The sequence below is a fragment of the Castor canadensis genome, chromosome 7 (genome assembly GCF_047511655.1).
Source record: "Castor canadensis chromosome 7, mCasCan1.hap1v2, whole genome shotgun sequence".
Classification (NCBI taxonomy): Eukaryota; Metazoa; Chordata; class Mammalia; order Rodentia; family Castoridae; genus Castor; species Castor canadensis.
In genome coordinates this window covers 63,619,088-63,645,597 of record NC_133392.1, presented here as the reverse complement: position 1 = coordinate 63,645,597, position 26,510 = coordinate 63,619,088, and the positions used below count along the sequence as shown (strand labels likewise).

Here is a 26,510-nt window from a genome sequence, read left to right as displayed (position 1 = left end):
TGGAAAATCCATTTAGTAGACTATTAGAAAGTTATTTATTTTCATGACTATAGGGTGTTAGTAATGTTTTATATTAAGTGACAAATACAGTAGGGAAATGTTTTATATTAAGTGAAAAGACTGGGTTATAAAGAAATATATATACTTATCTAAATTTTAATTTCTAAAATGTATTTATAGATCCTTATTCGATATGGAGACAGAAAAAAAACCTGAATGAAAGCCCACTATAGTGGGTGATGGAAATTTGGGAAACTTCTGGAGGTTTTTTTAAAAAAAACATTTTTCTGTGCTTTCCACATTTTTCATGTAGAGCATACATTGGGTTATAATCAGTAAATCAAAATTTAAAAAATCTTATTTTTAAAATAAGACACAAAGTTGTACAATGCTTATAATGACTTTTTTGTGGGACTGGGGTTTGAACTCAGGACTTTGTGCTTGCAAAGCAGGTGCTCTACCACTTGAGCCATTTTGCTCTGGTTATTTTGGAGATGGGGGTCTCAAGAACTATTTGCTTAGGCTGGCCTTGAGCCACTATCCTTCTGATCTTATCCTCCCAAATAGCTAGAATTACAGGTGTGAGCCACCACCATGCCTGGCTCAATACTTTCTTTTTTTTTTTTTTTCAGTACTGAGGCTTGGACTCAGGGCTTTAACCTTCAACCACTCCACCAGCCCTATTTTTGTGAAAGGCTTTTCAAGATAGGGTCGCTTGGAAGTATTTGCCCGGCAGACTTCGAACTACAACCCTCCTGATCTCTGCCTTCCGAGTAGCTAGGATTATAGGCATGAACCATGTAAATAACAAGTAATGGTGCAGGTGTATGAAAGGGGTGAAAAAAGGAAAGGGGAAAACAAAACAAGGTGTGTGGAGTGGGACCCTTGTAGACCCTGTTGAAAGTTGAGGTGATCATCTGGGCTGTGAGGGAGGACTGGGAGTTTCTCAGAAGGTCACGAGTTTTCAGCATCCTAGATTCTAGACTCCCATTTTCCCTTCCCAGCTCCCCCTTCCCTGATTTCTTCTGCTAGGTGTCCATAGGAAGATTTCCTTCTCACTATTCAGAAGCTTTCTGCAAGTTGTTCAAAATACTAGCTTTGGTTTGAGTAACTAGTCTGTCTTAATGCTTTTGAATTTGGAAACTTAAATTTCTGTTTAGGTTTGAAGGTAGATGCCAGTGACCCAGGGTTGTGGAAAGTGAGAGCCACTTCTGATGACAAGACTAAAGGGGCCATAAACACTCAGATCCCAAGAAACCTCTCATCTAGGACTACTTTACATTCTGCTAGTCCCACTCCAGAATGACCATTCAAACGTTTAAATAAAAAGGTTAGAGTAGTTACTTCCTTAAGTACTGTTTTAACATTTGTTTGTTGATAAGTATGGAGAAAATACTTACATTCTCTTCCAGTATAAATATTTAGATAGATAGATAGATAGATAGATAGATAGATAGATAGATTGATTGATAGATTTAATTTTTTTAAGTAAAAGTGAGATGGAGTTCTCTAAGAGTGACCTGGCATTTAAACGGTGCTGCAGTATTAGTGTGCTGGTTGAAAAGGAGCCCAGCTGTGCGTGGCTGAGGACAAAGCCCTGCAAGAAGACAGAAACTGAAAGATGAGCACAAGCCTGGGAAACAGCCTTGCAGTGGAAAAGGGTGATTTTGGGTTCTTCTGCAGGACAGTTTAGGAAGAAGAGAGCCAAGTAGGAGAAAGCTGGGAATATATTCTGCATGAGATTGAAGCAAACAGCTTAAAGTCTTCTGGTTTAAGGCAAGGGGCAGGTAAAAGCAACTGCAATGGCCTTTGACAACCAGCTCCTGAAAATCACCAAAACCAAGACGGCCTGGTGAGTGAGTGTCTGTCCCTTCTCACCACCTGATTCAGTGCAAAGTTAGAAATGTGTACTTTGCTTTAGCCTGGGAAAAGTCAGCATCAGCAAAGCCCATCCAACTCAGAGCATACATTTGTTGAACCATAAGGCATTTTGCTGTGGAAATTACAAAGGTATATAAAGTATGAGTCTTCCTTCAAAGCATGAGTACTCTTTGAGTAAAGGGATAAGGAAATAGGTGGAAGGAAGATAGGTAGGGAGGTAGTCTAGATAGATAGATAGATAGATAGATCAGTGTAATTCCTCTTCCTCTTTTTGAGGGATAATTTTGGGAATAAAGTCTCATATTTGAGCATATTCAGAAGTCTAATTATATTTAGGTTCTTTTTCTGTAGTTCAGATTCTAAATTATGGACTATTTTGTATATTCGTAGCCCCCTTTTTAAAATTATAATACATTTCCAAAAATGCCTCTTAAAGTAGAATGTTAGCCCCTGGAGAGCAGGAACAGTTTCTCAGATATGTTGAGACATAGTAATGCCCAGAACAGCCCTCAGTAAGTGTTGTTGGATATTGTTAAATGAATGTTCAAAAGTCAAACAGCAGACAGACATATTCCAAAGGGACTTCTGTCTCCCAGTGAGTTAATTATAAAATTCATAATTATCCTTCACCTTTTAACACAGTCCTCTGAGATACAGTTTCAGTGTACCATGTGGTCTTTATTTTGATGCTCTTGTTTCACCTCTGAACATCGTCTGTGAGCATCTAGTTGAGGCTAAGGAGGCACTGCTTTTAGCATTCCCCACGGCTTCCATCTCTGCATTTTTATGACCACTGCACTTTTAGTCATCAGCAGTCCTGTATTCTCATTCCCAGTAATCACAATTCAAACATTCAAATCTTTTAAATAAGCATGGCCATACCAACAAAGAAGGGGACACCATAACTGTGAGATCATTTTCAAAAGCTCAACATCTTTATCTGGAAAGCAGTTTAGAGGTACAGCAAAGTCTGGGTTCAGAAGTTAAATGTTACTAAAGCTGAGGATGGTCCATAGTAGCTTTTGCTGTTTACCTGGTAGTTGTTTATATGGCAGTAAGAGAATGTAAATAACCTCATAGGTATGCTAGTCCTGTGAACCCAAACCTGTAAGTCTGCAGCAACCAGATGTTACTTACCCTCATAACCTATGAATTAATCTCCTTAAGAAGCTTCCTCTGAGCATCTGAGCAAGGCTGAGACTTATCAGAATATACCACGTCTGTGTTTGCAAACCTGACAGCAGAGGAGTTCTTCCTCTCCAGGGTCTGGAGAGGAGTGTGTGCGCCTGTCCATCTGTGTGCTGTTTTAACCCCTCTGGTGCTGGACTCTGGGTCTCCTTCTTCTGCTCTTTTCTCCCCCTATGCAGAGCCCACGCTGGTGTACTAACCTGCAGTTGCTCTGTGCTTCTCTTCTTACCTCCTCTTCTTCTCCCCCTTCTCTTTCCCTTTTGCTGTGGTGTGTCCAGAAAAGGAAGTCGAGTTCCAGCGTACACCTAATGGTGAGCCTTGCCTGCCCACCCATCCACCCACTCCATGCTGCCTGCGCCCGCCCGCCAGCCACGCAGATCCATTCTGCCATGTGCGTGTGCCTCACTCATCCTCACTGCATGTCTGTGCTGTGTGGGCAGGTGTGGCCTGTCCTGCCAGGCGGGAACCATTACCCAAGGTCACCAAGTGGCCTCAGAAGTGGGCTATGGAAGGTGTGGTATGGCACTCCCTGCTGTGGAGCAGCCCAGGGCAGAAAGTAAAACTGGTAGGGACTAGGAGCCTGGTGGCATGTATAGAGAGAGACCCTCACTCACTGTCACTCAGGAGGAGATGCTGTGCTCATCAGACATGAGCAGCTGCTTCCTGCAGACTGTCATCCATTGGGCAGCAATATGATGGACGGAAAAGCTGTTGTAGGCTCCAAGCTCTAAGCCTTGCTTTCCAGGCTTTTCCCCTGTGCAAGTCCATTCCCCAGCTGGGCCCAGTTCTCCATCCTGCCTGCCCAGTCCTCTAGGGGAATAGCTGAAAGACTACAGTGAACGGATCTTTCTCATGGGACACAGGGCACCAAGGGAAACACAGCAGCCTGAGTCATTATGAAACTATCCATCAAAACCAGAGGTAGTGCACTTGCCACTTGGGTATCATCTTAATCCTCTTCAGATAAGGCATGTTTTATAGGCACTGTGGAGTCCTTTTCCTCTAAGAGGGTCTTGGTGTCGGCTGAGCTTTGCAAGCAGGGCTGCCTGCTCCAGTCAGCCCCAAGCAGGAGGTCAGCATCTGCAGCTGAGCTAGGAGGGTTCCACTCTTGATGGGAACAGAAGAGAGCTGCTCATGTGAGTTTAGATCCATGTAGACTTCTCTAGCTTACAGAGAGGTCTGGCTCAAGGTTCCATTTCTGACTTTGGGTTTGGGGTTTTCTCAGCTGCTAACAGCAAGCTGGGGGTGGATGGTGTCAGGTCTGGTCCAAGAGTCCTCCAGACAAGGTGTAGAACAGTCTGTGTGCTTTCTGTGTGTGTCTTAGGAGAGAAGAAACACGTTTAGCTGTAAACATGTCCTCGTTTATGCCTTGCACAGAGGCAATAACCACACATTTATCTCTCCCTGATGAAGAATAATGTTAAGCTGCTCCTTGGCCACAACTCCAGTGAGACCGAGTTACACCAGCTAGGGAATCATGAGAAGCAGAGGGCATTGATGTGGCTCTCTGCCCTGAAGATCAGCCTCCTTCCTTCCTTTCCAGTCTCTCCCCACTTGTCCTTGGTTGTGCCACTCTAATGTTTTGAAAGGCAAAGAGATATCCCTGGTGGTCATGTTACCATGAGGAATGTTTGCCTGCTGGGCAGCCTGCTCTTTCTTGGGGGCTGGGTTCTGGGACTACAGCCACAGCTCACACCAAGATTTGCCTGCCTCTCCTTGGACCTCTGCTCTCACTTTCAGCTGAGTCAGTTCAAGATTTATTAGGCAGAAAGTGAAGAGCAAAGCTCTGTTTCTGCTCTCTGGGGCCTGTAGATAAGTTTTTTTTATTCAAAGTTAAATTTCACCCCTTTCCTCTCTAGATACTACCTCCTGGGCCAGGTGTTCTTTCTCTTCTCCTTCCTCTTCTTTTCAGATTAGGTTTTAAGCTGGTATTTTAAGGGGAAGGAAATGCAGGTACAAGGTAGAAGAGCCCACAGTAGGAAAGCCAGAGTTTTTAAATTCTGTTCTTCTTTCTTTTTCCACCTGTAATGTGGGAAGAAGACCTTAATTTCTTTGTGTCAAATATGATTGTGTGGTGACATGTTACCTGGAATAAGTAGAGATTTCTGAAGAGATGCTTTAAGACCCTGGTTGGTCCCACCTTGAGGATGCTGCCAACCTAGGTCCCTGGGCCTCTCCCGGTACTCCTTCCTCCGATCATCTCTCCAACCATTATTCCCATCTGCATAGTGTTATGGTGGCTGCCTCAGGCCTAGCTCCTCCAGGCCAGGCCAGGGGGCAAGGGTGGTCTGGGAGTCAAACCTGAGTGGATTTGGTGACTCCAGAGGAACTAAACCATCTGTTTTCTTGTCTCAGCCACAGAGCAACAACAAAAACAGTCTCCTAAGCCCAGCCCAAGAGCCTGCGCCCTTGCAGACGGCCATGGTACCTCCTGACTACAGCTTCTCCGCCTCTGCTCCTGGCTGCTTCCTGCTCCTTCCCCCTTCCTTTTCTTGCCTTCCCCACTAGGACTCCCCAGCCTTTTTCCTTTATTGATTCCTGTAGAGCAGGCTGCCCTGTGTGCTGTCCCTTTGATCCCTTACCCTTCACAGTCCTGCTTGGCCACACTATCCCGCATGGCAGAATCGCAGCTCCTGCTCCTTTCACTGTTGCGGGGAAGAATGATCAGGGCTCTCAGCTAAACCTTCCAGCCCAAGGCCTGAACCCCCAGTGGTCAGCCGTAGGAGCTGGGAAGGTTCGTTGCTTATAAAAGGAGAGTGTGGGAGCTTTCTTGGTACCTACGCATCAGTTCTTGGAGGCCTTCTTGTAGAATCTGCCTCAGCCTCTTCTTTGCAAAGACAGGATCAGGAAGGAAGGCTAGAGCCCCCACCTCTGGATGCTGCACAAGGACCATCTCTGGAGTCCTGTAGAGCCCCATCTGTTTGGGTTCTCTCTGGGCTCTTCCAGAGGGCACTGTGTCTCAGCACCCTCTGCTAGTGGTGACTAAACTAAAGAGTTAGTGGTGGAGGGGGAGTGTTGATGGGAGAGAGAGAGAGAGGATCATGCTATGCCCTCTACATCCTGTGGACCCTTGTGCTGCCTGACATGGTGCCATAGGGCCACCTGGGGAAAGTGAAATGTGTGCAAAGTAGGCAGCTCCCTGTGCTCAGCTTCCTGAGGTAGCATCCTGGGTCTTGCTGGGAGACCTTATCATTCTGCTCTTCCTGTATCCCTGCCTCCTGTGCACCTCTTGATGAACACTGTTGGCAGGGCCCAGCCTGTGCCCTGAGTTCCAGGGTTCCTCCTATGTACTTATCCAATTGAGCCCTCATGTGGAAAGAATGCTCAGAACCAGTAGGAATCAGGGATTGATTCCTTGTTCACTTGGCTTCCCAGGTACTTGCTTCTGCCAGAACTCTTCTTATTAGCCAATGCTGTCACCTGAATCCAGAACTTCCCAGCTCTCTGGGGCCCTCATTGAACCAGGATACTTTGTCTTATGGGAATGGCGGGTGGACAGGCCTAAGTGGTCATCATACAGTCTCTGAGGGTACTGGACAGGGGGGTGGTCCCTGAGAGAAGAGCTGTAGGTCTGTCCCCAAGTCAAAAGGGTAATTTTTATCTTCTCTCACAGGAGCCACAAACCACCGTGGTGCACAATGCTACAGATGGAATCAAGGTGAGTGAGTGGCTTCTGAGCCTGTCCTGCTTTCTGGATCAGCAGAAGTTAGGTGGGCTGGGTAACCAGGATCTAAGAGTTCTGCAGATGGCTGCCTACAGGCTGCACCCTATAGAAATGTTTGTGGAGGCCAGGCTGGAGACAGTGTGTGCCTGTTAAGTGCTCCATTCTGAAGATGGGCAAACTTGTGATTCTGGGCTCAAGCTCTAAAGTCTGATAGGTCTCGTGTAAATCCTGACTTTGGACCTCTAAACAAATCACTTAACTACTCTGTACTTACCTGTAAATTGGGGGTGATAATGATAACAGAATCTTCCCCCATGAGTTTGGAAGTTTTAAGTTAAAATAAATGTTAGCTAAAAAAATAATAAAAGAGACAAGAGTATAATCAGACTTTAGTGATTTTCTTTTCCCTCCCCCTGCCATTACCACCATATCCTCTGAATTTTCATGAACATTAGTAAATATCTGTTGAGCCCAGCCATCAATGGCTCTGCATTATAGAGGTGTCAAGACAAAAGTCCTAGTCCATGGGAGCAAGAGAAGGATAGTTAACAGACCAGTACCCAAATAAGATAAAATCCAAACCAGTGATAAGTGTTCTGAAAAAAAGAGGCACAAAGTAAAGAAAATGAACAGAGACTTTAATTGAATGGTCAGGGAAGGACCTCTAAGTAGGGGCCTCTCAAGAGAGGATATTTGAGCTAGAAACTAAATAGCAGTGGGAGTGAGGCATCCAGGCAGACTGTGGGACAGTGTCCTGGGCAGAGGTATAAGAACTAGAAGAATCAAGCAGAGTTGAGCATGATGAGCAAGGACCAAGGACAGTAGTGAGGTTGGAAAGTCAGGCTGAACTTGCATTTTGTTCCAGTAGCAAGGCACTTCTTAGCTGGTGAGACATATAATTTGTCCTTTACAAGATCATTGTAGCCACATTATAGGCAAGAACTTGAGGAGGCAAGTAAGAGTGGAAGGAGGGAGACCTCAGAACTATCATAGTGGTTCAGGTGTGAGATGTTGGTAGCTTGGACTTAGATTGTAGCTGTTCATTTGAAGAGAATTAAGACATGGGATTTATTTTGTAGGTAAAACTGACAGGTTTTATTTTAGTTTGAATATAAAGGAGAAAGACAGACAAGAATCAAGGATGACTCCAGGTTTTAGCCTGAGTAGCTAGGTAGATGGTACCATTTACTGACTTGGGAAAACCTAGGAAGGGCATTTGGGAACCCAGAGTTTTGTAAGTCAGAGAGCAAGGATGGGAAGTAGAAACTTCTGTGATTCCTCCTGGCACCTCCTATAGGAACCCATGCTGTGCTTTTGTTCTTGCTCCTCTGAGCTTTCAAGGGCCTGAGCATATAGAAACATGTTCATTTTGGCCCACAGGGCTCCACAGAGAGCTGCAATACCACTACAGAAGATGAGGACCTCAAAGGTAGGTGCTGCTCCTTGGAGGGGAAGGGACCCCAGCCATGATCCAGGTATCTTGACTGTGATAGGGCACCTGTCTTGTTTGTCCCCAGAACTGGGATTGGTGGCTCTTTATACTGTGGGAGAAGGCTTGGCATAAAAGCTACTTTCCATGGAACAAGATATGAGGCCCTGTCTTGTGTTGCTGGGCTGCCTCTCTTCTTGGACCCTAGTCTAGAATAGATAAATTAGTTCTTACTGGCGCCAGAGCTCAGTGAGCTGTTCTGTTACTGAAAATGATGTGTGACAACTCAGAACAGGAGCATCTTATGTCCCTGCAGAAGTGGAGTGGCCAGTCATCCTGATTTTCCCAGGACCAAGGCAATTCCCAGGGTGTGGAACTTTCAGTTTTAAAACTAAGAGAAAGACTAGGGGTGTAGCTCAGTGGCAGAACACTTGCCTAATATGTGCTGCAAGGCCCTGGGTTTGATCCCCAGCGCCAAAAAAAAAAAAAAAAAAAAAAAGGACAGTCTTGGGCCCCCACTGTGATAAATTGATTGCTCTAGTCCTGAGGTCTGGTCATGAATGATAAGAACTGATGTTTGTGAAGCCATACTTGGCTATGCCTTGGTTGGCACATGAGGACCACCAGCCTAAGTTTAAGGCTGGCCAGAGTGCCAGGGTTTACAGGGAGCTTAGAAGGCCAGACCAGTGGGAGTTTCTTCCTGCTCTTTGGGTTGTCCTCCTGGAATTACTCCTTTGGCCTTCAGTAAATGACCATCAGTTAGGTCATCAGAAAAGACAGAGGATGTTATAAGACAGAGCTGAGAGAGCATGCCCATAGGTAATAAGAGACAACAAATATTTTGGAGCAAAAGAAAAGTCAAAATCATGTACATATAAGGCAGTAAGAATAGTACTGCCAGGGCTTCCGGCAGTCAGATCAGATCAATTCAGTTTTGGAGATGCAGAGTAGGAGGCACCTTCACACATGGGCTCTTGACCTCGTGGCCTAGCCTCCTCAGACATCTTCCCCAGGAGCAGGGTTCCTTGTACAGACTGTTCTAAGGCTCCTCTTGAAGCTGCAAACCCAGGTCTGTACACCTTCCTGGAGCTCCTGGTTGGGAGGCCTCTCCAGCAGAGGCGGCGGAGTGGGATATGGTCTAGCGTCCACAACAGCCCAAGGTGTCACCTTGCCCCGGCTCTGCAGTGCCACGGGCTCGGGTCCTGTCTGGCTTGCTCGCTCACCTGCCTTGTTCTGTTTGTTTTGGCTGCTCTGCCTTGCCCTGCCCTGCCCTGGCTGGCTAGCTGCCCCGCTCCGCACTGGGAATGGCAGCTCGGTGCCTGAAGGACGGAGCTCCCGGGACAGAACAGCCCCCTCTGCAGGCATGCAGCCCCAGCCTTCTCTCTGCTCCTCAGCCAGTAAGTGTGAGGGAGGCACATTCTGGCTTCCAACTCTCTGGCTCATCCTGAAGCCCCTCAGGGATCCCCATCAGAGCTGTCAAAATAGCCCAGCTGCCTGTCATAGGCAGCTTCAGGAGTACAGTCTCTGCCAGGGGTGGGTGAACAGCCAGAGGCACTGTTAATACCAGACAGAAGCCTGAGTCCAGAGCCCCTCAAAATACCACAAGAGTGGGTAAAATAACTTGGCATGGAGGGAGGGAATAGAAAGCCACTGGGATGTGCAGTGGGCCTTGCCTTGACAGCAGCCAGGAAGAAGGGCAAAGTTGGAAGTTAAGTCTACAGGGTTGAGAGTAGGAGCAATGGTGAAATTGCAATAGCCAAGGAACCATGTAGTGTTTCCTGAGGCTCAGCATAAAGTCATATTAAAAGCACAGGGTTTGGTGTGAGACCAACCTGAGTTTAAATCCTAGTTGTGCTACCTTCAAAAGTCTGAAGTAGCTTAGCTTCCCAGAGCTTCAGTTTCCTTAACTGTACAGTGGGGGAGGGGGGAACGGCACCCACCTCACGCATTCTTAAGAAAAATAAATGAGAAAGTAGAAGGTCTCCACACGATGCCTTGCAGAGTTAATGGCAGTTTGTGTTTATATTCTTAGTTGTGCTGGTGTTGGAGGATGCCTCTCTTTGCTTCTTTTCCTCTCATCATTCATCCTTGTAGAACTTCTAAAAGTCTCTTTACCCACAGGGCCCCCGGCAGGTCACTCAGATGGGTTTGGTGGGGTTGAAGAGGGGGGTGCGTGTGTTGTGTGGACATAGCTCCTTGCTTCTTTAGAAAGGAAATAGAGCTTATTGGTCCCCCTAACCTGCTGCTTGCTCACATGGAGCTGACCACCTGGTGGTGTGGCTGTACCTTTGGCCATGATATTGCCTGCTAGCCATTCCCCTTGGCTCTGCTGGCCTAGCACAGTGGTATTGTTCTAATGCTGATGCTTGCATTTGTCTTGCAGTCTCTGGCTCCTGTGATTAAAAGCTTGAGGCCTAGGCCAGCCTGGGGCTTCTATCAGGGTTAGCCTGAACTCAGTCCATGCCCTCTCTTACCCTGGTGGCACTCTATGCTAATAGTAGTGGTCTTTGTAAGTTAGCTGCCCCTGAGAGCAGGAGGTCATCAGCTGTTCCTTGGCTTGGAATAGGGTGGGAAGGAAATTCTGAGGACACCAGCTCCACCTACCTCTCATCCTGGCATAAGAGTTGATATGAAATTTATAGCTTTTCCAAGGCTTGTCCAAGGCAAATGGAGCTCTTTAGTGAGAGACTGAGTTTTTATGGTTCCAAAATCCCCTATGACAGAAAAGCCCTGTGGAGGTGATGAGCAGGGTGAAAAGAATTAAAACATCCATCCTAGGCTTCTGTTCATTCTTTTTGGGGCCTTCATCCCTAGCTAGATTATGCTGTCAAGCTGACTGGTGCCCAAGGCTAGACTTTCAGACCACTAAGTGAGGGCTCAGAGTGGAGGTAGTAACTGAGCCCTTCCTGTGAGAGAAGTAAGGGGGCAGGGTATAGAAACAGCTATATTGGGAGATGCTTCTCAGAGAGTCTGAACCTGCTGGGGACAGGATACACAGACTCTGGGTAGAGTGTTCATGATATTTCAGGTTCCTCAATTGCTAAAGACAAGTGTTTCCTGTGATCTGGTTGTTGTTGGAGAGGGAGGCAAAGGCTGGAGATCCATAACTAATGGATGGGCTTCAAAAAGAGGTGGTCTTTGGCTCTGCAGACACCATAGAGGGGATAGAGAGAAAAATGGGCTTGCTCCTAAAATGGGCCTTAATAACAAAGAACAGGGATATCTCTGACAAAGAGATTACAAGGAATTCTGTAAAGGATTGAGGAGGGCTCTCATCTCTTGGGAGGTGCCCAGCAGGTAAATTGGTGGATTTTTCACCCCACAGTGCGAAAACAGGAGATCATTAAGATCACAGAACAGCTGATTGAAGCCATCAACAATGGGGACTTTGAGGCTTACACGTGAGTAAAGACCCATTTACTTGAAACAGGTCACCTCTCAAGGCCTTCTCTGCTTACAAAAAGCAGTTGGGATCCTGGGGAAAAGGGCATATTGGGCCTTGGGCACAGTGTTTGAATTAAACCCCAGGACTAGATTCCCTGTGATTGAGCAAGATGAGTGACTCAGCAGCAGGCCCCAAAGATTTTAGCTATCTTATCAGGCATGACCCTTAGCTAACCTGCTGCTATGGTACAGACACCACTGAAGAGGAACAAAGACACATAACTTCAATAAAGGCCTGGCAGGCTGCTTTTTGTTTTATTTATTTGTTATTTATTTATTTTTCCTGCAGGAAGATTTGTGACCCAGGTCTCACTTCCTTTGAGCCTGAGGCTCTCGGTAACCTCGTGGAGGGGATGGATTTCCATAAGTTTTACTTTGAGAATCGTGAGTGGGTTCGTGCTGCTGATATACTCCTGCCTGCCCCTTCACCCTTTGCCTTTGTCCCCTGCTCACCTTCTTACCCCAGTTGCTCATTTTCCCCTTATTTGACCTTTCTGCTGCATCCTGCTCTGTATGCTTGCCTCCTTGTGCCCTGCTGATATTGTGCCCTGATGGTCTTAAACTGCCACTTTTGAAGGCCCTGCTCCTAAGCTCAGAGTGCCCATTCATTCTGCAGCTGCCTCGGGCATTGCTGGTTACCACACTCACTGTATTTCTTTAAGCCTCATCTCTTTCGAAGACAGAGTGCAAACCCTTTGAGATTAGGTTGAAATAATCTTAGCGAGTAATAATGAAGCTTGTGTCTACAGGTTTCACAATAGAGGAGATTAATAATACCATAAGAATGTGCTAACAAGTAACAGGGCACTGGTGGTGATTTGTGAGCCAGAAGTTGTGGCTGGGATCCTCCTGAATATCAAGGGAGGCTGGCATCCTGGGTTGGGGAGGGGATGTATATTTTGGATAGTTCATAGAAGTCCCAGGGGACAAGGATTTGAATCATAACTGCCCCTCCCATCTCTCTAGTCTCTGAGACCCCCCCCACTCCCTCACTTTTTCCTCCTCTTGCCAACTTTATCTGGGCTTTTCCCATTCTGCCCCGAGTTTTATTTTGTGTTTGTTTTCTTTACCGATTCCCATCCTCTCCACATCTCAGCTGCCTATATAAACCCTCAGGTATCTAAATAATTCTGTTAGCCAGAAGCTATTCCAGAGTTTCTGTATTAGTTCTGAGGAAGGTCCCTTGCAGCCTCTGGTCCACTGGAATTGAACTAAATTATGAATCTCAATAAAAGCATCACCATCTACACCATATGTGCTGGTAATGGCAATCCAACTTCCTTTGCCTTTTCCCCAGAGGACCTTGGGAACTCGGGAGATTCTGAACTGGGTACTTTGGTGATTTTATTTTAACTTTTGTGCCTTTTTTTTTCAAGTCACAAATTGACTCTGAATGTTTTGAGTTCATGATTTTGCTTTATAGCCCTAGTTAGTGACAAACCAACTATGTGAAATCTAAATATCAGTTTAACAAGATAGAAAGACCATAGGCTTTTATTAGAGCCACGTGGTCCAGAGTTTAAATATGGGAGTTGGGTAAATTACTTAATCTCTTTGAACTTATTTCCTTTGTATAACAAAGAAATACAACTCATGCTTGTAAAACTCCCAGCCTAATGCCTGACCTGCTTATTGTCATTGTTACCCACATTTCTCTTCCTTTTGAATAAGACATAATGTAATGGGGTATCCTGACCCCATTACATATGGGATGAGAGACTTGGAGATTCTAGGAATGGTTGCCAGAGGGTGGGTGAAACTCATGTAAGTACAGGTCAGGAGGAAAATGCAGGTGCCCAGCCTGATGTACTCCTACCTTCCTTCCCCTTCCTGCCCTGCCCCCTGCAGTCTTATCCAAGAACAACAAGCCCATCCATACCACCATCCTAAACCCACACGTTCACGTGATTGGGGAGGACGCAGCTTGCATCGCCTACATCCGTCTCACCCAGTATATCGACGGGCAGGGTCGGCCTCGCACCAGCCAGTCAGAGGAGACTCGGGTCTGGCACCGCCGGGATGGCAAGTGGCTCAATGTCCACTATCACTGCTCAGGGGCCCCTGCTGCACCGCTGCAGTGAGCTCAGCCACAGGTGCACCTGATGGGGAAGGAAGGGCTGGGAGGGGCTGGGACAGGTGGGGTCAGAGGAGTGAGAGGAGGCTGGGAGGTGGCACCTAGGGAGAGGATATGGGCCATCTCAGAGGAATGGCAAAATCTGGGCAGTATAGTTGTAATAAGTTATATTCTGAAATGAAACTTGGTTATGAGTGTGGCCCCATGACTCCAAATTGGGTACACACAGGTTACTTTCTCTCTATAAGCCTGTTTCCTTAGCTGTCAAAAAAGAAGGAAGGCTGAGCCATGGCTTAAGTGGTAGAGCAAATGAAAGGCCCTGAGTTCAAACCCCAGTACTACCAGAAAAAAAAAAAAAAAAAAGGAAAGAATGGTACGTGCCTCTTTGAACTTGTGAGGAGTACATAAAACAGTATATGTAAAGCACATAATACATTTTCAGATTTGAGATAATGTATTTAAACATTAGCTTCTTCCCCATCCCCCACCTTCTCAGGCAGACGTGGTCATGTGTGTAGTGTGCTTAAGTCCCAGGATGCTCCAGTGAGCATCTGTGTGCTCATTGTCCTCTATTTTGTTACCACCTTCTGTCCTGTTTGACAGGGGCATTAGGAGATTCCAGCTGGAGGTCGAACCTTTGCAGCCAGTGGCTCTGGAGGGCCTGAGTGACAGCGGCAGTCCTGTTCGTTTGAGGTTTAAAACAATTAAATTACAAAGCGGCAGCAGCCAATGCACGCCCCTGCATGCAGCCCTCCCGCCCGCCCTTCGTGTCTGTCTCTGCTGTACCAAGGTGTTTTTTACATTTAAGAGAAAAAAGATTGTTTAAAAAAAAAAAAAGGAATCCATACCATGATGCGTTTAAAAACCACCAGTAGCCCTTGGGCTGGCAAGAAGGCAGGAGTTTGTGTGATGCCCATCCTGGCATGAACAGTGGGGCTCACCCACCAGCCCTGAAGAGGTGAACTGGGCCGCAGGCCCCCATGGACTCAGGGGGACCAGGCAAGGACTCTGACAGAGCGTTGGGGGCCATGATGTGTTTGCAGCCCTTGAGGTGGCCTGCTTATCCCAGGTCTAGGAGTGAACTACTTCAGAACCTGCATAGGCACCTAGAATAAGGCTGATGACAAAGACACCATGGACATCAGACCTACTTGGGAGAGAAGGCGGAGCTCCCAGCCAGCTGTGAAGGCAGCTAAGAAGCAGTAGTCTCAGCCTGAGAGTCCGAACTTTGCTGTACTGTTCTATTTAGTGTAGAAGGGAAGAGAATTGGTGCTGCAGAAATGTGTCCGCAAGGAAGCCAATGAGGAACCTCGTGTTAAGTATGATATGCACTCACTCATCCATTTCTATAGGATGCAAAATGCACGTGGGCCCTGATATCGAGCCCTGATCCCTGCAGCTGGTAAGGGAGAGGGGTTACTGCTTTGCTTCATGTTTGTTTCTTAATAACAGCAAGGAGAGAGCCAGATCCTGGTCAGAGCTCCCCTTGCCACCTTTGGCAGTTCTGTTTCTGTGCTGACCTGGACCATCTTTATCTTGCCTTTTCATGGTGGTGGTCCCCATGCTGACCCTCATTTGGGCCTGAGCCCTCTGCCAAGTGCCCCTGCGTGATGGGAGGAGTGAGACAGCAGGATAAGAGGTGGTTGTTTCTATGCATTCAGGCTGCCCTCAGGGCTGCCTCCCTTCTTACTCTTCCCTTGCTGCACGCCCATCTCTTTCCCTATCTTTGAGATTGAACTGACTACTCCAGTGAGAAATGTCTTCTTTAAAGAGGGCTCTTTACTGACCAACTGAAGTATAGACTTACTGCTGGACAATCTGCATGGGCATCACCCCTTCCATTGCATGTACCCAAAAAAGGTGTCCAGAGCCAAGGCTCCACATTCATTGTCCCTCTCTGCTCAAGGAGTTCCATTCTAGGAAAAAAAAGATCTATATCCTAAGCAGATAAAAGAGAATATAGTGGAGGAGCGATTTGTTATGGCCTTGGTTTTCCCCCAAAACAACTGCATATTTCTCTGCACAAGTATCTGCACTTTGTGGGGGACGGGAGGGGAGTGGGCAGATTGCAGCTCCCTGGACTACCTTCAGGAGGCGCTGGAGCTGCCAGAAGAGGGAACGTTATAGGTGACTTTGGAGCCAGCTGAGAAGAGAGCAAACTTGGGTGCTGGTGCTTGGATTTAGACAGGCTCCTCGAGCACCTCATGCATGCCCCAGCCCCTGGACCCCAGCCCCTTCCTGCCCTGCACCCTGCAGTACCAGCTCGCAGATAACTTCACCATGGGGTTTGGTTTTGCTGGCTTGAAGACAAATGGTCTTATAGTTCATTGAGACCCATAGCTTCTTATGGCTGCTCCAGCCCCACTTCTTAGCATTCTTACTCCTCTTCTGGGGCTAATGTCAGCATCTATAGACAATAGACTATTAAAAATCACCTTTTAAACAGGAAGTGGGAGGCATTTGATGCAGAATTTTTGCATGATAAAAATAATTTAAAAATAGTGTTTGTTCTGAATGTTGGTAGACCCTTCATAGCTTTGTTACAATGAAACCTTGAAGATATTTAATAAAATAACTAAACAGTTCACTGTGTTACTGCTGTTGGAGGATTATGGCCAGGGGTTGGATTTTAGTAGCTTGAGTTCCAGTGCTTCAGATGGAGAGTTGTTTTCCCCTACTCCCTTTCTGGGCCTTTAGAAAAAAACTTCATAAACTCACTCCCAGGTTCCCCGGGCTGCTGAGCGGGTATGGGTGGCGGGGAGCACGTGGGTTCTTCAGTGGTGGGCTGAGGGTCTTCCCCACGCCCCCCCCAACCCTCCCACCTGCGTCCCAGACAAGCTCCGCTCCCACCCCCGCCTTCAGTGGGCCGACCTGGCTCCCCCTCCGCTAGGCTCAGTGGACAAACCCGTATCCTGGACCCGCCCCTGTTCAGTAGCCGCGGCGCCCTACGCTCGCCAGATTGTGCCACCGGGCGGGGAGAAAGGGGTGCACTTCTGTACGCAGGGTGCGGAGCCGGCCGTTTTGGAGACCGCAGCTCGGCGGAGCGTTGTGGAGAGCTGTTTGGTTTCCTCCGCACCTCGGTCACGGGGCTACCGCGCTGGAGCCTGCGGCGACCTGAGCGAGTGCTGCGAGCAGCAGCGCGCTGTCTCCCCCTCGGTGGGAGCGGTGGTTGGGCCCGGCTGCGGCAGAGCGTTCGCTCGGAGATGGCGGAGCCGCCGCGACGCGGCCCGAGGCCCCGAGAGCAGGGAACCCGGGCAGCCCCGGGACGCGGCGGAGCCCGGGGACAGCGGGGACGCCGCCCACTCCGCCGGGTGAGCCGCCCTTGAGGAGAGCAAACACCCCCCCACCCCCACCACCCCCGGCTCAGGATGACTCCGCTTGCAGTTCCTCTCCTTGCAGACTTCCCGTGAGTGTTGCTACCATAACCACCCATAGGGTCGTCCTGGGCGGCCCCTCGGCAGGGCCCAGCCTGCCCCTCACTCTGTGTCCCTGCCACCAGCCTCCCTCTTAGTTGCCTCATTCCGCTTAGTGTGCCTTCCTCAGATCCAGGCTCCCTCATCCCCTCGGGCTCTTCCAGTCCAGTGCCGCCGGGGTGTCACCCGGAGTCCCCGCACCGCACCCTTGCCCCTTCCCCTTTAGCGCTCCCATTCGTGCGCTCCCCACCAGTGACCCCGTTTCCCCCAACAAGGACTCTCCATCCGTGAGCCCCTCTGCCCCCCACTCCCAGCAATAGCTCTGCTGTTGACCGGGTGTAGGGCCCAAAGCCCCAGCCTTCCCCGTCCCTGTTAGTATTGCTCTCCCAGCTCCACACACACACACACACACACACACACACACACACACACGCACACACGCTTCCTACCCCACATCCTACCTCAGTAGTTCTTTCATCACACCTTTCCTAAATATCATCCCACCCCAGTAGTTCTTTCATCACACCTTCCCTAAATATTGCTGCTGCTTCTAGGTATGAAGCTAAAATCCTTAACAGCATGGGCTCTGGAGCTTGACAGACCTGACTTTGAATCCGTTCCTCTACTGACTGAGCTGTGTGTTCCTGGCAAGTTACCAAACTTCTCTGAGCCTCAAGTTACTCATGGGTAAAATGGGAATATTAGTACCGACTTCATTCCTATCTCTTAGGGCTGGTGTGAGAATTAAATACAGATGCTCCTCGATTTCTGATGGGGTCGCATCCTGATAAATCCCTCATAAACTGAAGACATGCTAAATGAAGAATGCATGTAATACACCTAGCATATAAAGCATGATAATTTAGCAACATAGTACACTGTAGAGTGTCAGTTGAACCTGATCATGTGACTGACTGGGAGCCACCACTGCCTCATAAGAAATTCTGCCAGACTAGGAAAAGAACAAAATTCAAAATTTGAGAGAATGGGGTGATAACTCCAGGGTAGAGCACTTGCATAGCATGTACGAGGCCCTGAGTTCAAGCCCCAGCACCAAAACACAAAACAATTTGAATGCTTATCATTTGTGTACCATTGTAAACTGAACCATCCCAGGTCAGGAGTCATCTGTATATGTAAAACTCTTGGAAGAATGTTTGATAGATGCTATACTAAGCTCTCAATAAATATTATTAACATGGGTGATATACCCAAAGTGTCAACTTGCTTTCAGTGACTTTTCATTACTGTGTTTTCCCCTTAAGTTTCCTCTAATTGTTAGGAGTCACCTCTTCCCATCATCTTTCGCTCTCTCTCTTTCTTTCTTCCTCTCTCTCTCCCTCCCTCCCTCTTCCCATCATCTGTCTTTCTTTCCTTTCTTTTGTTCCTTTCTTTTTTTGTTTGGTTCTAGAGATTGAACTCAGCCTCACACATGCTAACCATGTGCTGGGCCACTGAGCTACAACTCCAGGCCCTGTCACAATTTTCATTCTCTCCCAACTCTTCTCATGTCAATCAGTTTTACCCAGGCCAAAGTTGAATGCTTCTTAAATCAGCTCAATTCTGAAGGACCCTGTCTCTGCCTAACCACTGCTGAAATGTGTATACAGGGGTAGAGAGGAATTGCCAGTGTTAGTAGGAGTGGTGAAGGTAAAAAGAGTGCCAGAAGCAATGTGTTTAAGAAAAAAAAAAACTCAAGTAGGTGTCCTTAAAACCTTTCTGATCATAGTACCCTTACTCTTTCTCTTTAGTCGGATATGACTTAAGTTTCTGTTGCCCTCTGTCATCATCCACCATTCAATTCACTGTTTTTTGTATCAACTCAGTCCCTCATGTCTTTCCAGACTAGCTCAGGAGCCCTCCGGAGTATTCAAGAATGGGGATATAGTACCTACATTAGGAAGGAGAACTAGAGTGAATAAGGAGAGGACTTTCTGGCTTTTCACAAGTCCTAGTGACGTGGCCTGCTCTGGGGCTACATTTTTATCTTCTTTCTTGACTCTGGCACAAGTGAGGTGAAGAGCAAGTGGTAGGTAGTTTTTTGACAAACAATGAAAAAGAGTCTCCAAGTTTTGGGTTCATGAGCTAATAGAATGGGGCAGGCACAGTGGCTGACACCTGTAGTCAACAGTATTCAGGAGATGGAGATCAAGAGGATCACAATTCAAGGCCAGCCAGGGCAAAAAGTTGGTGAGACTGCATTTCAACAAAACAAACCAGACATGGCTGGCAGAATGGCTCAAATTGTAGAGCACCTGCCTAGCAAAGCAGAAGGCCTTGAGTTCAAAATCCCAGTACTGCCCTCCCCCGCCCCAAAAAAAAATCACACAAAGTGATAGAAAATACGAGAATCAACAAACTGGGCATGGTTAAATGTGCCTGTCATCCCAGCTATGTGGGAAACTAGGTAGGAAGATTGTGGTCTAAGGCCAGCCTGGGCAAAAAGTGAGACCCTATCTTAAAAAATAACCTAAAGCAAAAAAGATACAGCTTAAGTGGTAGGGCACTTGCCTAAAATGATTACCTAGCACCATTTCTCTTTCCTTTTGCAGTCCCCCACGATAGTGTTCACATGACTGCAAGTTCGTTAGTGCTGTGGGATATGATGTTGGGTTTGATTGATGGAGAAGATTAACAGACTCGTGAGTTTCCTCCTATCTGATATTTCACTGGGCCATGAGACTTACGGGGCTTTTCATCCCTTCCTCACAGAAAGACCACAGCTCTTGCTCACTGGCCAACCCGTCAGTCACGGGATAGGAATTCCTTTCAGTACAGGCCTGTTTTCAGCCTCCCAGGCTACTTGGCCTCTGTGGATACCTGTTCCAGCACTTAAATACACTTATTGCTCCAGCTTGAGCTTAGTGGAAATTGGACATTCATTTGGGTGTTCTAAAAAAGGGAACAGCTATAAAACTAAGGTATGTGTTCTTCTCTGTAGGGAGTTTTTTGTTTTGTTTTGTTTCATTTTTTGTTTTTGTTCTTGTTTTTTTTAAGAATCATCCTGTGAGCAGAAGGTAAGAGAATGGATTAATAACATACTTTCAAGGGAAGAACTAATCCATTGATTTGTCTGCCTTACAGATTGTGGGAACCAAGCTTGTGAACTTTGCTAACTTCTCATGTGAGGAGCTCCACCAGAACCAAGGGATCTATATTTGCCATCTGAAGCCATGGGCCACGGGGCCATGGTGACCTGAGATCAGTGGACTCTGTCTAGTTACTCCCTGCTGCTCCTTCTACCTTCTCTGCCCTATAATAAGAGAACTTGTCTCCACCTCTTCAGGGAATTGATCCTGACGGAATCCCTTTCCCCTGTTTTCCTACCCTACCCTTCCAAGACCCACCTTCCCATCCTCTGAGGTGGTCCCCATCCCTCATTTCCGTCCTCCCCCCCCCCCCCCCCCGCCATGCTCCAGCTGTGGAAGGTGGTACGCCCAGCTCGGCAGCTGGAACTGCACCGCCTCATACTGCTGCTGATCGCTTTCAGCCTTGGCTCCATGGGCTTCCTGGCTTACTATGTGTCCACCAGCCCCAAGGCCAAGGAACCTCTACCCCTGCCATTGGGAGACTGCAGCAGCAGTGGGGCAGCTGGCCCTGGCCCTGCACGACCTCCAGTCCCACCTCAGCCTCCCAGGCCTCCAGAAACAGCTCGAACTGAACCAGTGGTCCTTGTGTTTGTGGAGAGTGCATACTCACAGCTGGGGCAAGAGATAGTGGCCATCTTGGAGTCTAGTCGTTTTCGTTATAGCACTGAGCTGGCACCTGGCCGAGGGGACATGCCCACATTGACTGATAATGCCCGTGGCCGCTATGTCTTGGTCATTTATGAGAACCTGCTTAAGTATGTCAACCTGGATGCCTGGAGTCGGGAACTGCTAGACCGGTACTGTGTGGAATATGGTGTGGGCATCATTGGCTTTTTCCGAGCCCATGAGCACAGTTTACTGAGTGCCCAGCTTAAGGGCTTTCCCATTTTTCTACACTCAAATTTGGGGCTCCGGGATTACCAAGTGAATCCTTCTGCCCCACTACTGCATCTCACCCGCCCTAGCCGCCTGGAGCCTGGACCACTGCCTGGTGATGACTGGACCATCTTCCAATCCAATCATAGCACATATGAACCAGTGCTTCTTGCCAACCTTAGGCCAGCTGAGCCCCCTGTGCCAGGACCAGTGCCTCGTCGGGCCCGCCTTCCCACTGTGGTACAGGACTTGGGGCTTCATGATGGCATCCAGCGTGTACTTTTTGGCCATGGTCTTTCTTTCTGGTTGCACAAACTTGTTTTTGTTGACGCTGTCGCATACCTCACTGGCAAGCGCCTCTGCCTGGACCTTGACCGCTATATCTTGGTAGACATTGATGACATCTTTGTGGGCAAAGAAGGTACCCGCATGAAGGTGGCTGATGTCGAGGTTAGTCTTTTTCCCTTAAATTTTTCTTAGATGTTGAAGCTCTTGCCTGTCAGACTCCATGCCTTTTTCTGAGCTTGCCATAGATACACTGCCTTGTCCTTTGAAGGCAGGAAGAGTTTTTTGTAAATCTCTTGCTCAGTCTGCTCTCTCTTGATTTCTCATATCTGTGCTACTCTTCCCAGGCTCTGTTGACCACTCAGAACAAACTCAGGACCTTAGTCCCCAACTTCACCTTCAACCTGGGCTTCTCGGGCAAGTTCTACCATACTGGTGAGCTTATTTCCTACACCTTCAGATAGCAATCTTAGTTTGATCTTTCCCTTCACTGTTCACCTCCCTGGGCAGACAGATTGGAGAAAGGGGCAAGGTTTGGGGTCAGAGTGCTCTGAGGAGCTAGAGATGGGCTTGAATTTAGAATGGGTGGCTGGAGAGTGACTTGACAGAGGGGCAAATAGAAAACCTTGGGTGGGCAGGGGTCAGTAATGTTCCAAGGATGGAAGGAGATCAGTGTTGTTACAAAGGACATAGGACTGACTGGCTGTGGTCAGCGGTCAGTGTGTGGTCATAGGGACAGAGGAGGAGGATGCAGGGGACGACATGCTGCTGAAGCACCGCAAAGAGTTCTGGTGGTTCCCCCACATGTGGAGCCACATGCAGCCACACCTGTTCCACAATCGCTCCGTGCTGGCTGACCAGATGAGGCTCAACAAACAGTTTGCTTTGGTGAGATTCTTGGATCTCTTTCCCCATACTTTCTCCCAGAAGTAATGCTTCCTTTTCAACCTTCCCCTAATGGGATACCCTTTCCCTACCCTTTCCAGTTTTCTTTCTGTGGAGGCATCCCCACCCTCTTTACCCTATACTCCCCAAACCTCACCAGGTCCTGGTGAGAGTCTATGCCATTCCCAGGAGCATGGGATTCCCACGGACCTGGGATACGCTGTGGCACCCCACCACTCGGGCGTGTACCCCATCCACACGCAGCTCTATGAGGCCTGGAAATCTGTGTGGGGCATACAGGTGACCAGCACTGAGGAGTATCCCCATCTCCGCCCTGCCCGCTACCGCCGTGGCTTCATTCACAGTGGCATCATGGTGAGGCGCTCATGCTAAAAACTTGAATCAGATTCCCACATTTAGACATCCTCCAGCCTGTCTTGACCTATGGCTTGTCAACTGCCCGTCCAAGTTTGTCCACTGCTAGAGGATAAAAATCATTATGAAAAGCCATAATGTACATAAGAGTTTTATTATTATAACTTCACACTGGGAATCCCAGTGTCTCAGGACTTCTGTTCTTCATCTACTTCCAAAATTCTACCTTTCTTTGTTACTTTGGTGGTACTGGGGTTTGAACTCAGGGCTTCGCACTAGCCAGGCAAGCGCTCTATTGCTTGAGCCATGCCTCCAGGCCACATTCTACCTTTCAAATCTCATCTGTCCCTTGTTCTTTTCCCTCCAGGTTCTCCCCAGACAGACGTGTGGCCTCTTCACTCACACAATCTTCTATAATGAGTATCCTGGAGGCTCTCGTGAATTAGACCGGAGTATCCGAGGTGGAGAGCTCTTTCTGACAGTGCTGCTTAATCCGGTAAGGTACCAAGAGGAAAGGCTGGAAGATTGGAGAGCCAGAGTGTTTGTAGGGTAGGACTTTTACTCACTGAGGCTCATCCTGACGTGGGATAGCTGCTCCAAACCTGACATCCCCGCACCCCCTTGCAGATCAGCATCTTTATGACCCATCTCTCCAATTACGGGAATGATCGACTAGGCCTGTACACCTTTGAGAGCCTGGTGCGCTTCCTCCAGTGCTGGACACGCCTGCGCTTACAGACCCTTCCTCCCATCCCTCTCGCACAAAAGTACTTCGAACTTTTCCCTCAGGAGCGAAGCCCCCTTTGGCAGGTATGGGGGTGGGTGGGTGGGTGGGTGTGTGTGTGTGTGTGGGTGTGTGTGTGTGCGCGCGCGCTTTGGCAGGTATGGGTGGTGTGTGTGTGTGTGTGTGTGTGTGTGTGCGCTTTGGCAGGTATGGGTGGTGTGTGTGTGTGTGTGTGTGCGCTTTGGCAGGTATGGGTGGTGTGTGTGTGTGTGTGTGTGTGTGCGCTTTGGCAGGTATGGGTGGTGTGTGTGTGTGTGTGTGTGTGTGCGCTTTGGCAGGTATGGGTGGTGTGTGTGTGTGTGTGCGCGCGCGCTTTGGCAGGTATGGGTGGTGTGTGTGTGTGTGTGTGTGCGCACTTTGGCAGGTATGGGTGGTGTGTGTGTGTGTGTGTGTGTGTGTGTGTGTGTGTGTGTAAGTTTAAAAGATTAGGCCTTACCAGATTCTTGGCCTTGCCGTCAGAATCCCTGTGATGATAAGAGGCACAAAGATATCTGGTCCAAGGAGAAAACCTGTGATCGGCTTCCCAAGTTCCTCATTGTGGGACCCCAGAAGACAGGTAAAATCATCCTTAACCAACCATTCACTCTGCCTTAACCCAAAGAATCCTTTTGCCAAAGAACTCCCTTCTCATACCCATTGCTCATTAATACAGTTCTTGAGACAGGGATTCTTTTATCATATATCAGAATAATCTGTAAAGTTGGGGGAGGGGTTGTTCTTTTTGTAGTGCTGAGGATTGAACCCAGGGCCTTGCACATGCTAGGCAAGTTCTCTACCACTGAGCTTTATGCCCCAGTCCCCCACTTACAGAGTTTTTAAAAGACCCACAAGTGAGTTTGATAAAACAGTCAAGACTGAGAGCCACTGTTTTAATCCTTTCTTGGGCCTCTCTCAGGGTTTCCTATTCTCACTGTAGCTTGGCCAAAAGGGATTTCACTACCCAAAGTGATTGTTTTCTTCCTTCAAACTCATGCAGTTCAACTGGCTTTTTTCCCATATTGCCCTGGTCTTTCTCTCCCACTTAGGTACCACAGCTATTCACTTCTTCCTGAGCCTGCATCCAGCTGTGACTAGCAGTTTTCCTAGCCCCAGCACCTTTGAGGAGATTCAGTTTTTCAATGGCCCTAATTACCACAAGGGTATTGACTGGTGAGATTGGGACCCTTTTGAATGCTTCTCAGGGGAATATTTCCTTCTCCAAAAATAACCCTACTCCATCTTCTGCCAACACATAGATATCTGGCCTCTTCATTCTGAAAATTTCTGTGCCTTTCCTCTTTGCTACTTCCTAGGTACATGGACTTCTTCCCTGTCCCTTCCAATGCCAGCACTGACTTTCTGTTTGAAAAAAGTGCCACTTACTTTGACTCAGAGGTTGTACCACGGCGAGGAGCTGCCCTTCTGCCACGAGCCAAGATTATCACTGTGCTCACCAACCCGGCTGACAGGGCCTACTCTTGGTACCAGGTCTGCCTGAAGCTAGGGACAAAATGGATCTTAAGGGGGAGTTGGGGAGGTGGTGACTGCTAGAGAGAGAAATGAATGAGGACAGGAAAACTAAACTAGTGCCTTGGAGAGTGGTGCTTATGCCGTCACCAGACCATAAGGGCAGAATAATTCTATCAAATCACCAGTCCCTTCCTTTCCTGCTCCTTCTCCTTTAGCACCAGCGAGCACATGGAGACCCAGTCGCTCTGAACTATACCTTCTACCAGGTGATTTCAGCCTCTACCCAGGCCCCTCTGGTACTTCGCTCCCTGCAGAACCGCTGTCTTGTCCCAGGCTACTATTCTACTCATCTGCAACGCTGGCTGACTTACTACCCCTCTGGACAGGTACAACCCTCCAAAAGTCCTCACTGGGGTTCCCCTTCCCTTCAGCCCAGATGCTTAGGAATACAGAGGGAACCACATCCCTGTCCCTTTAGTTGCTGATTGTGGATGGGCAGGAGCTGCGTACCAACCCAGCAGCCTCAATGGAGAGCATCCAGAAGTTCCTGGGTATCACACCCTTTCTGAACTACACACGGACCCTCAGGTGGGAGAGCATGACCCAGGGGAGGAATGTCTGGGGAAAATGGGGAAGCAGGTTGTCATATCTGTTGGAATAGACATGGATTTATCATCTCACAAGGAGAGACATATATCCCTATGGGTTGGAAGGGGTGGTGTTGCATTTTTGGGGGTTTGAATATCTCTTTTCCCTGCCACCTAACAGCCTGGTCCTGTTGAGCAGGTTTGATGAAGATAAAGGATTTTGGTGCCAGGGTCTTGAAGGTGGTAAGACTCGCTGTCTTGGCAAAAGTAAAGGCCGGAGGTACCCAGACATGGACATAGAGGTGAGTAAAACCTGGCTGGGTACTGCTCCATCTCTAGGGTCTGAGTCTGTCCCACTCCTTACTGTTTGTTTCTCCCTCCATTTTTCTTCCATCAGTCCCGCCTTTTCCTTACGGATTTTTTCCGGAACCATAATGTGGAGCTGTCGAAGCTGCTGAGCCGGCTTGGACAGCCAATCCCCTCATGGCTTCGGGAAGAACTGCAGCATTCCAGTGTGGGCTGATGTCCCAGCCTCCCTTACCAGCAAAAAGCCCCCTGCTTCCCTCAGGGGCAAGCCCAGAGCAGGGCCCACAAGGGGGATTAGTGTGGCCTGACCCCTCCCCCTCCTACCTCAGTGGCCCTCAGGACGGGGATGGCTGAGAAAGGAAGGGCATCCCTTTCCCACAACTCTGGGGCCTAATAAAGGGGCTTCCCTTGGAACCCCATATTATGGTACTAGGTACCTTTGACCCATGAACTTTGGAGGTGAGGAGGCATAAGAGGGTCCAGAGTGTAGAGGAATGTATTAGTCCAATGATTTCCCTCTTCATCCCCAGCAGTGTTTCTGTCTATACCTGGCTATGGGAGTGCCGCCTTGCCGTGGCCGCTTTAGTCAGGCAGTGGGATCTACCTGTGGCCCGGCCTCCCTAATGTCATTCACATTGAATGGGGATGAGGTCGGACAGTGGCTCTTAGAGCTGAGTATGAGCCCTTGCTTTGGGCTAGAAATGTCCTTAATAAACATCCTTATTTTTCTGTTTTGTCTGCCTCACTGGAGATAAAAACCTAGAATAAAGCAAGGATCAGA

The 26,510-nt window shown here is 48.2% G+C and overlaps 2 protein-coding genes across 40 annotated transcripts in view; both read left to right on the top strand.

Annotated features, from left to right (window-relative positions):
- Camk2g (calcium/calmodulin dependent protein kinase II gamma) overlaps positions 1-16,265 on the top strand; it is a 60,108-nt gene extending 43,843 nt beyond the window's left edge. For 5 of the 29 annotated variants that reach the window (XM_074079182.1, XM_074079176.1, XM_074079199.1 and 2 more), the window contains 9 exons: positions 3,348-3,380; positions 5,425-5,493; positions 6,683-6,727; positions 8,114-8,162; positions 9,446-9,559; positions 11,488-11,563; positions 11,896-11,990; positions 13,455-13,699; positions 14,284-16,265. In XM_074079182.1, the coding sequence (XP_073935283.1) occupies positions 3,348-3,380; positions 5,425-5,493; positions 6,683-6,727; positions 8,114-8,162; positions 9,446-9,559; positions 11,488-11,563; positions 11,896-11,990; positions 13,455-13,687 (714 nt within the window). In that variant the 3' untranslated portion in view covers positions 13,688-13,699; positions 14,284-16,265. The remainder of the gene's footprint in view (positions 1-3,347; positions 3,381-5,424; positions 5,494-6,682; positions 6,728-8,113; positions 8,163-9,445; positions 9,560-11,487; positions 11,564-11,895; positions 11,991-13,454; positions 13,700-14,283) is intronic. The other 24 variants (XM_074079189.1, XM_074079183.1, XM_074079202.1 and 21 more) reach the window with 8 other exon arrangements.
- A 279-nt stretch (positions 16,266-16,544) lies between these two features.
- On the top strand, positions 16,545-26,463 carry Ndst2 (N-deacetylase and N-sulfotransferase 2). Of its 11 annotated transcripts, XM_074079163.1 has the most exons (16): positions 16,547-17,086; positions 17,648-17,780; positions 19,806-20,014; positions 20,178-21,508; positions 21,691-21,778; positions 22,077-22,231; positions 22,418-22,603; positions 22,971-23,099; positions 23,231-23,413; positions 23,847-23,943; positions 24,413-24,536; positions 24,680-24,854; positions 25,052-25,222; positions 25,315-25,424; positions 25,605-25,725; positions 25,821-26,463. In XM_074079163.1, exons 4-16 carry the CDS (start codon positions 20,504-20,506, stop codon positions 25,944-25,946), a joined length of 2,670 nt encoding a protein of 889 aa, XP_073935264.1. In that variant the 5' UTR covers positions 16,547-17,086; positions 17,648-17,780; positions 19,806-20,014; positions 20,178-20,503; the 3' UTR covers positions 25,947-26,463. The 11 variants fall into 11 exon arrangements, with proteins under 11 accessions (XP_073935272.1, XP_073935273.1, XP_073935264.1 ...); XM_074079171.1 differs by having other exon boundaries at positions 16,545-17,086; positions 17,648-20,014; positions 25,315-25,387; positions 25,623-25,725; positions 25,821-25,959; XM_074079166.1 differs by lacking the exon at positions 19,806-20,014 and having other exon boundaries at positions 16,547-16,991; positions 17,648-17,740.
- Positions 26,464-26,510: the final 47 nt, after the last annotated feature.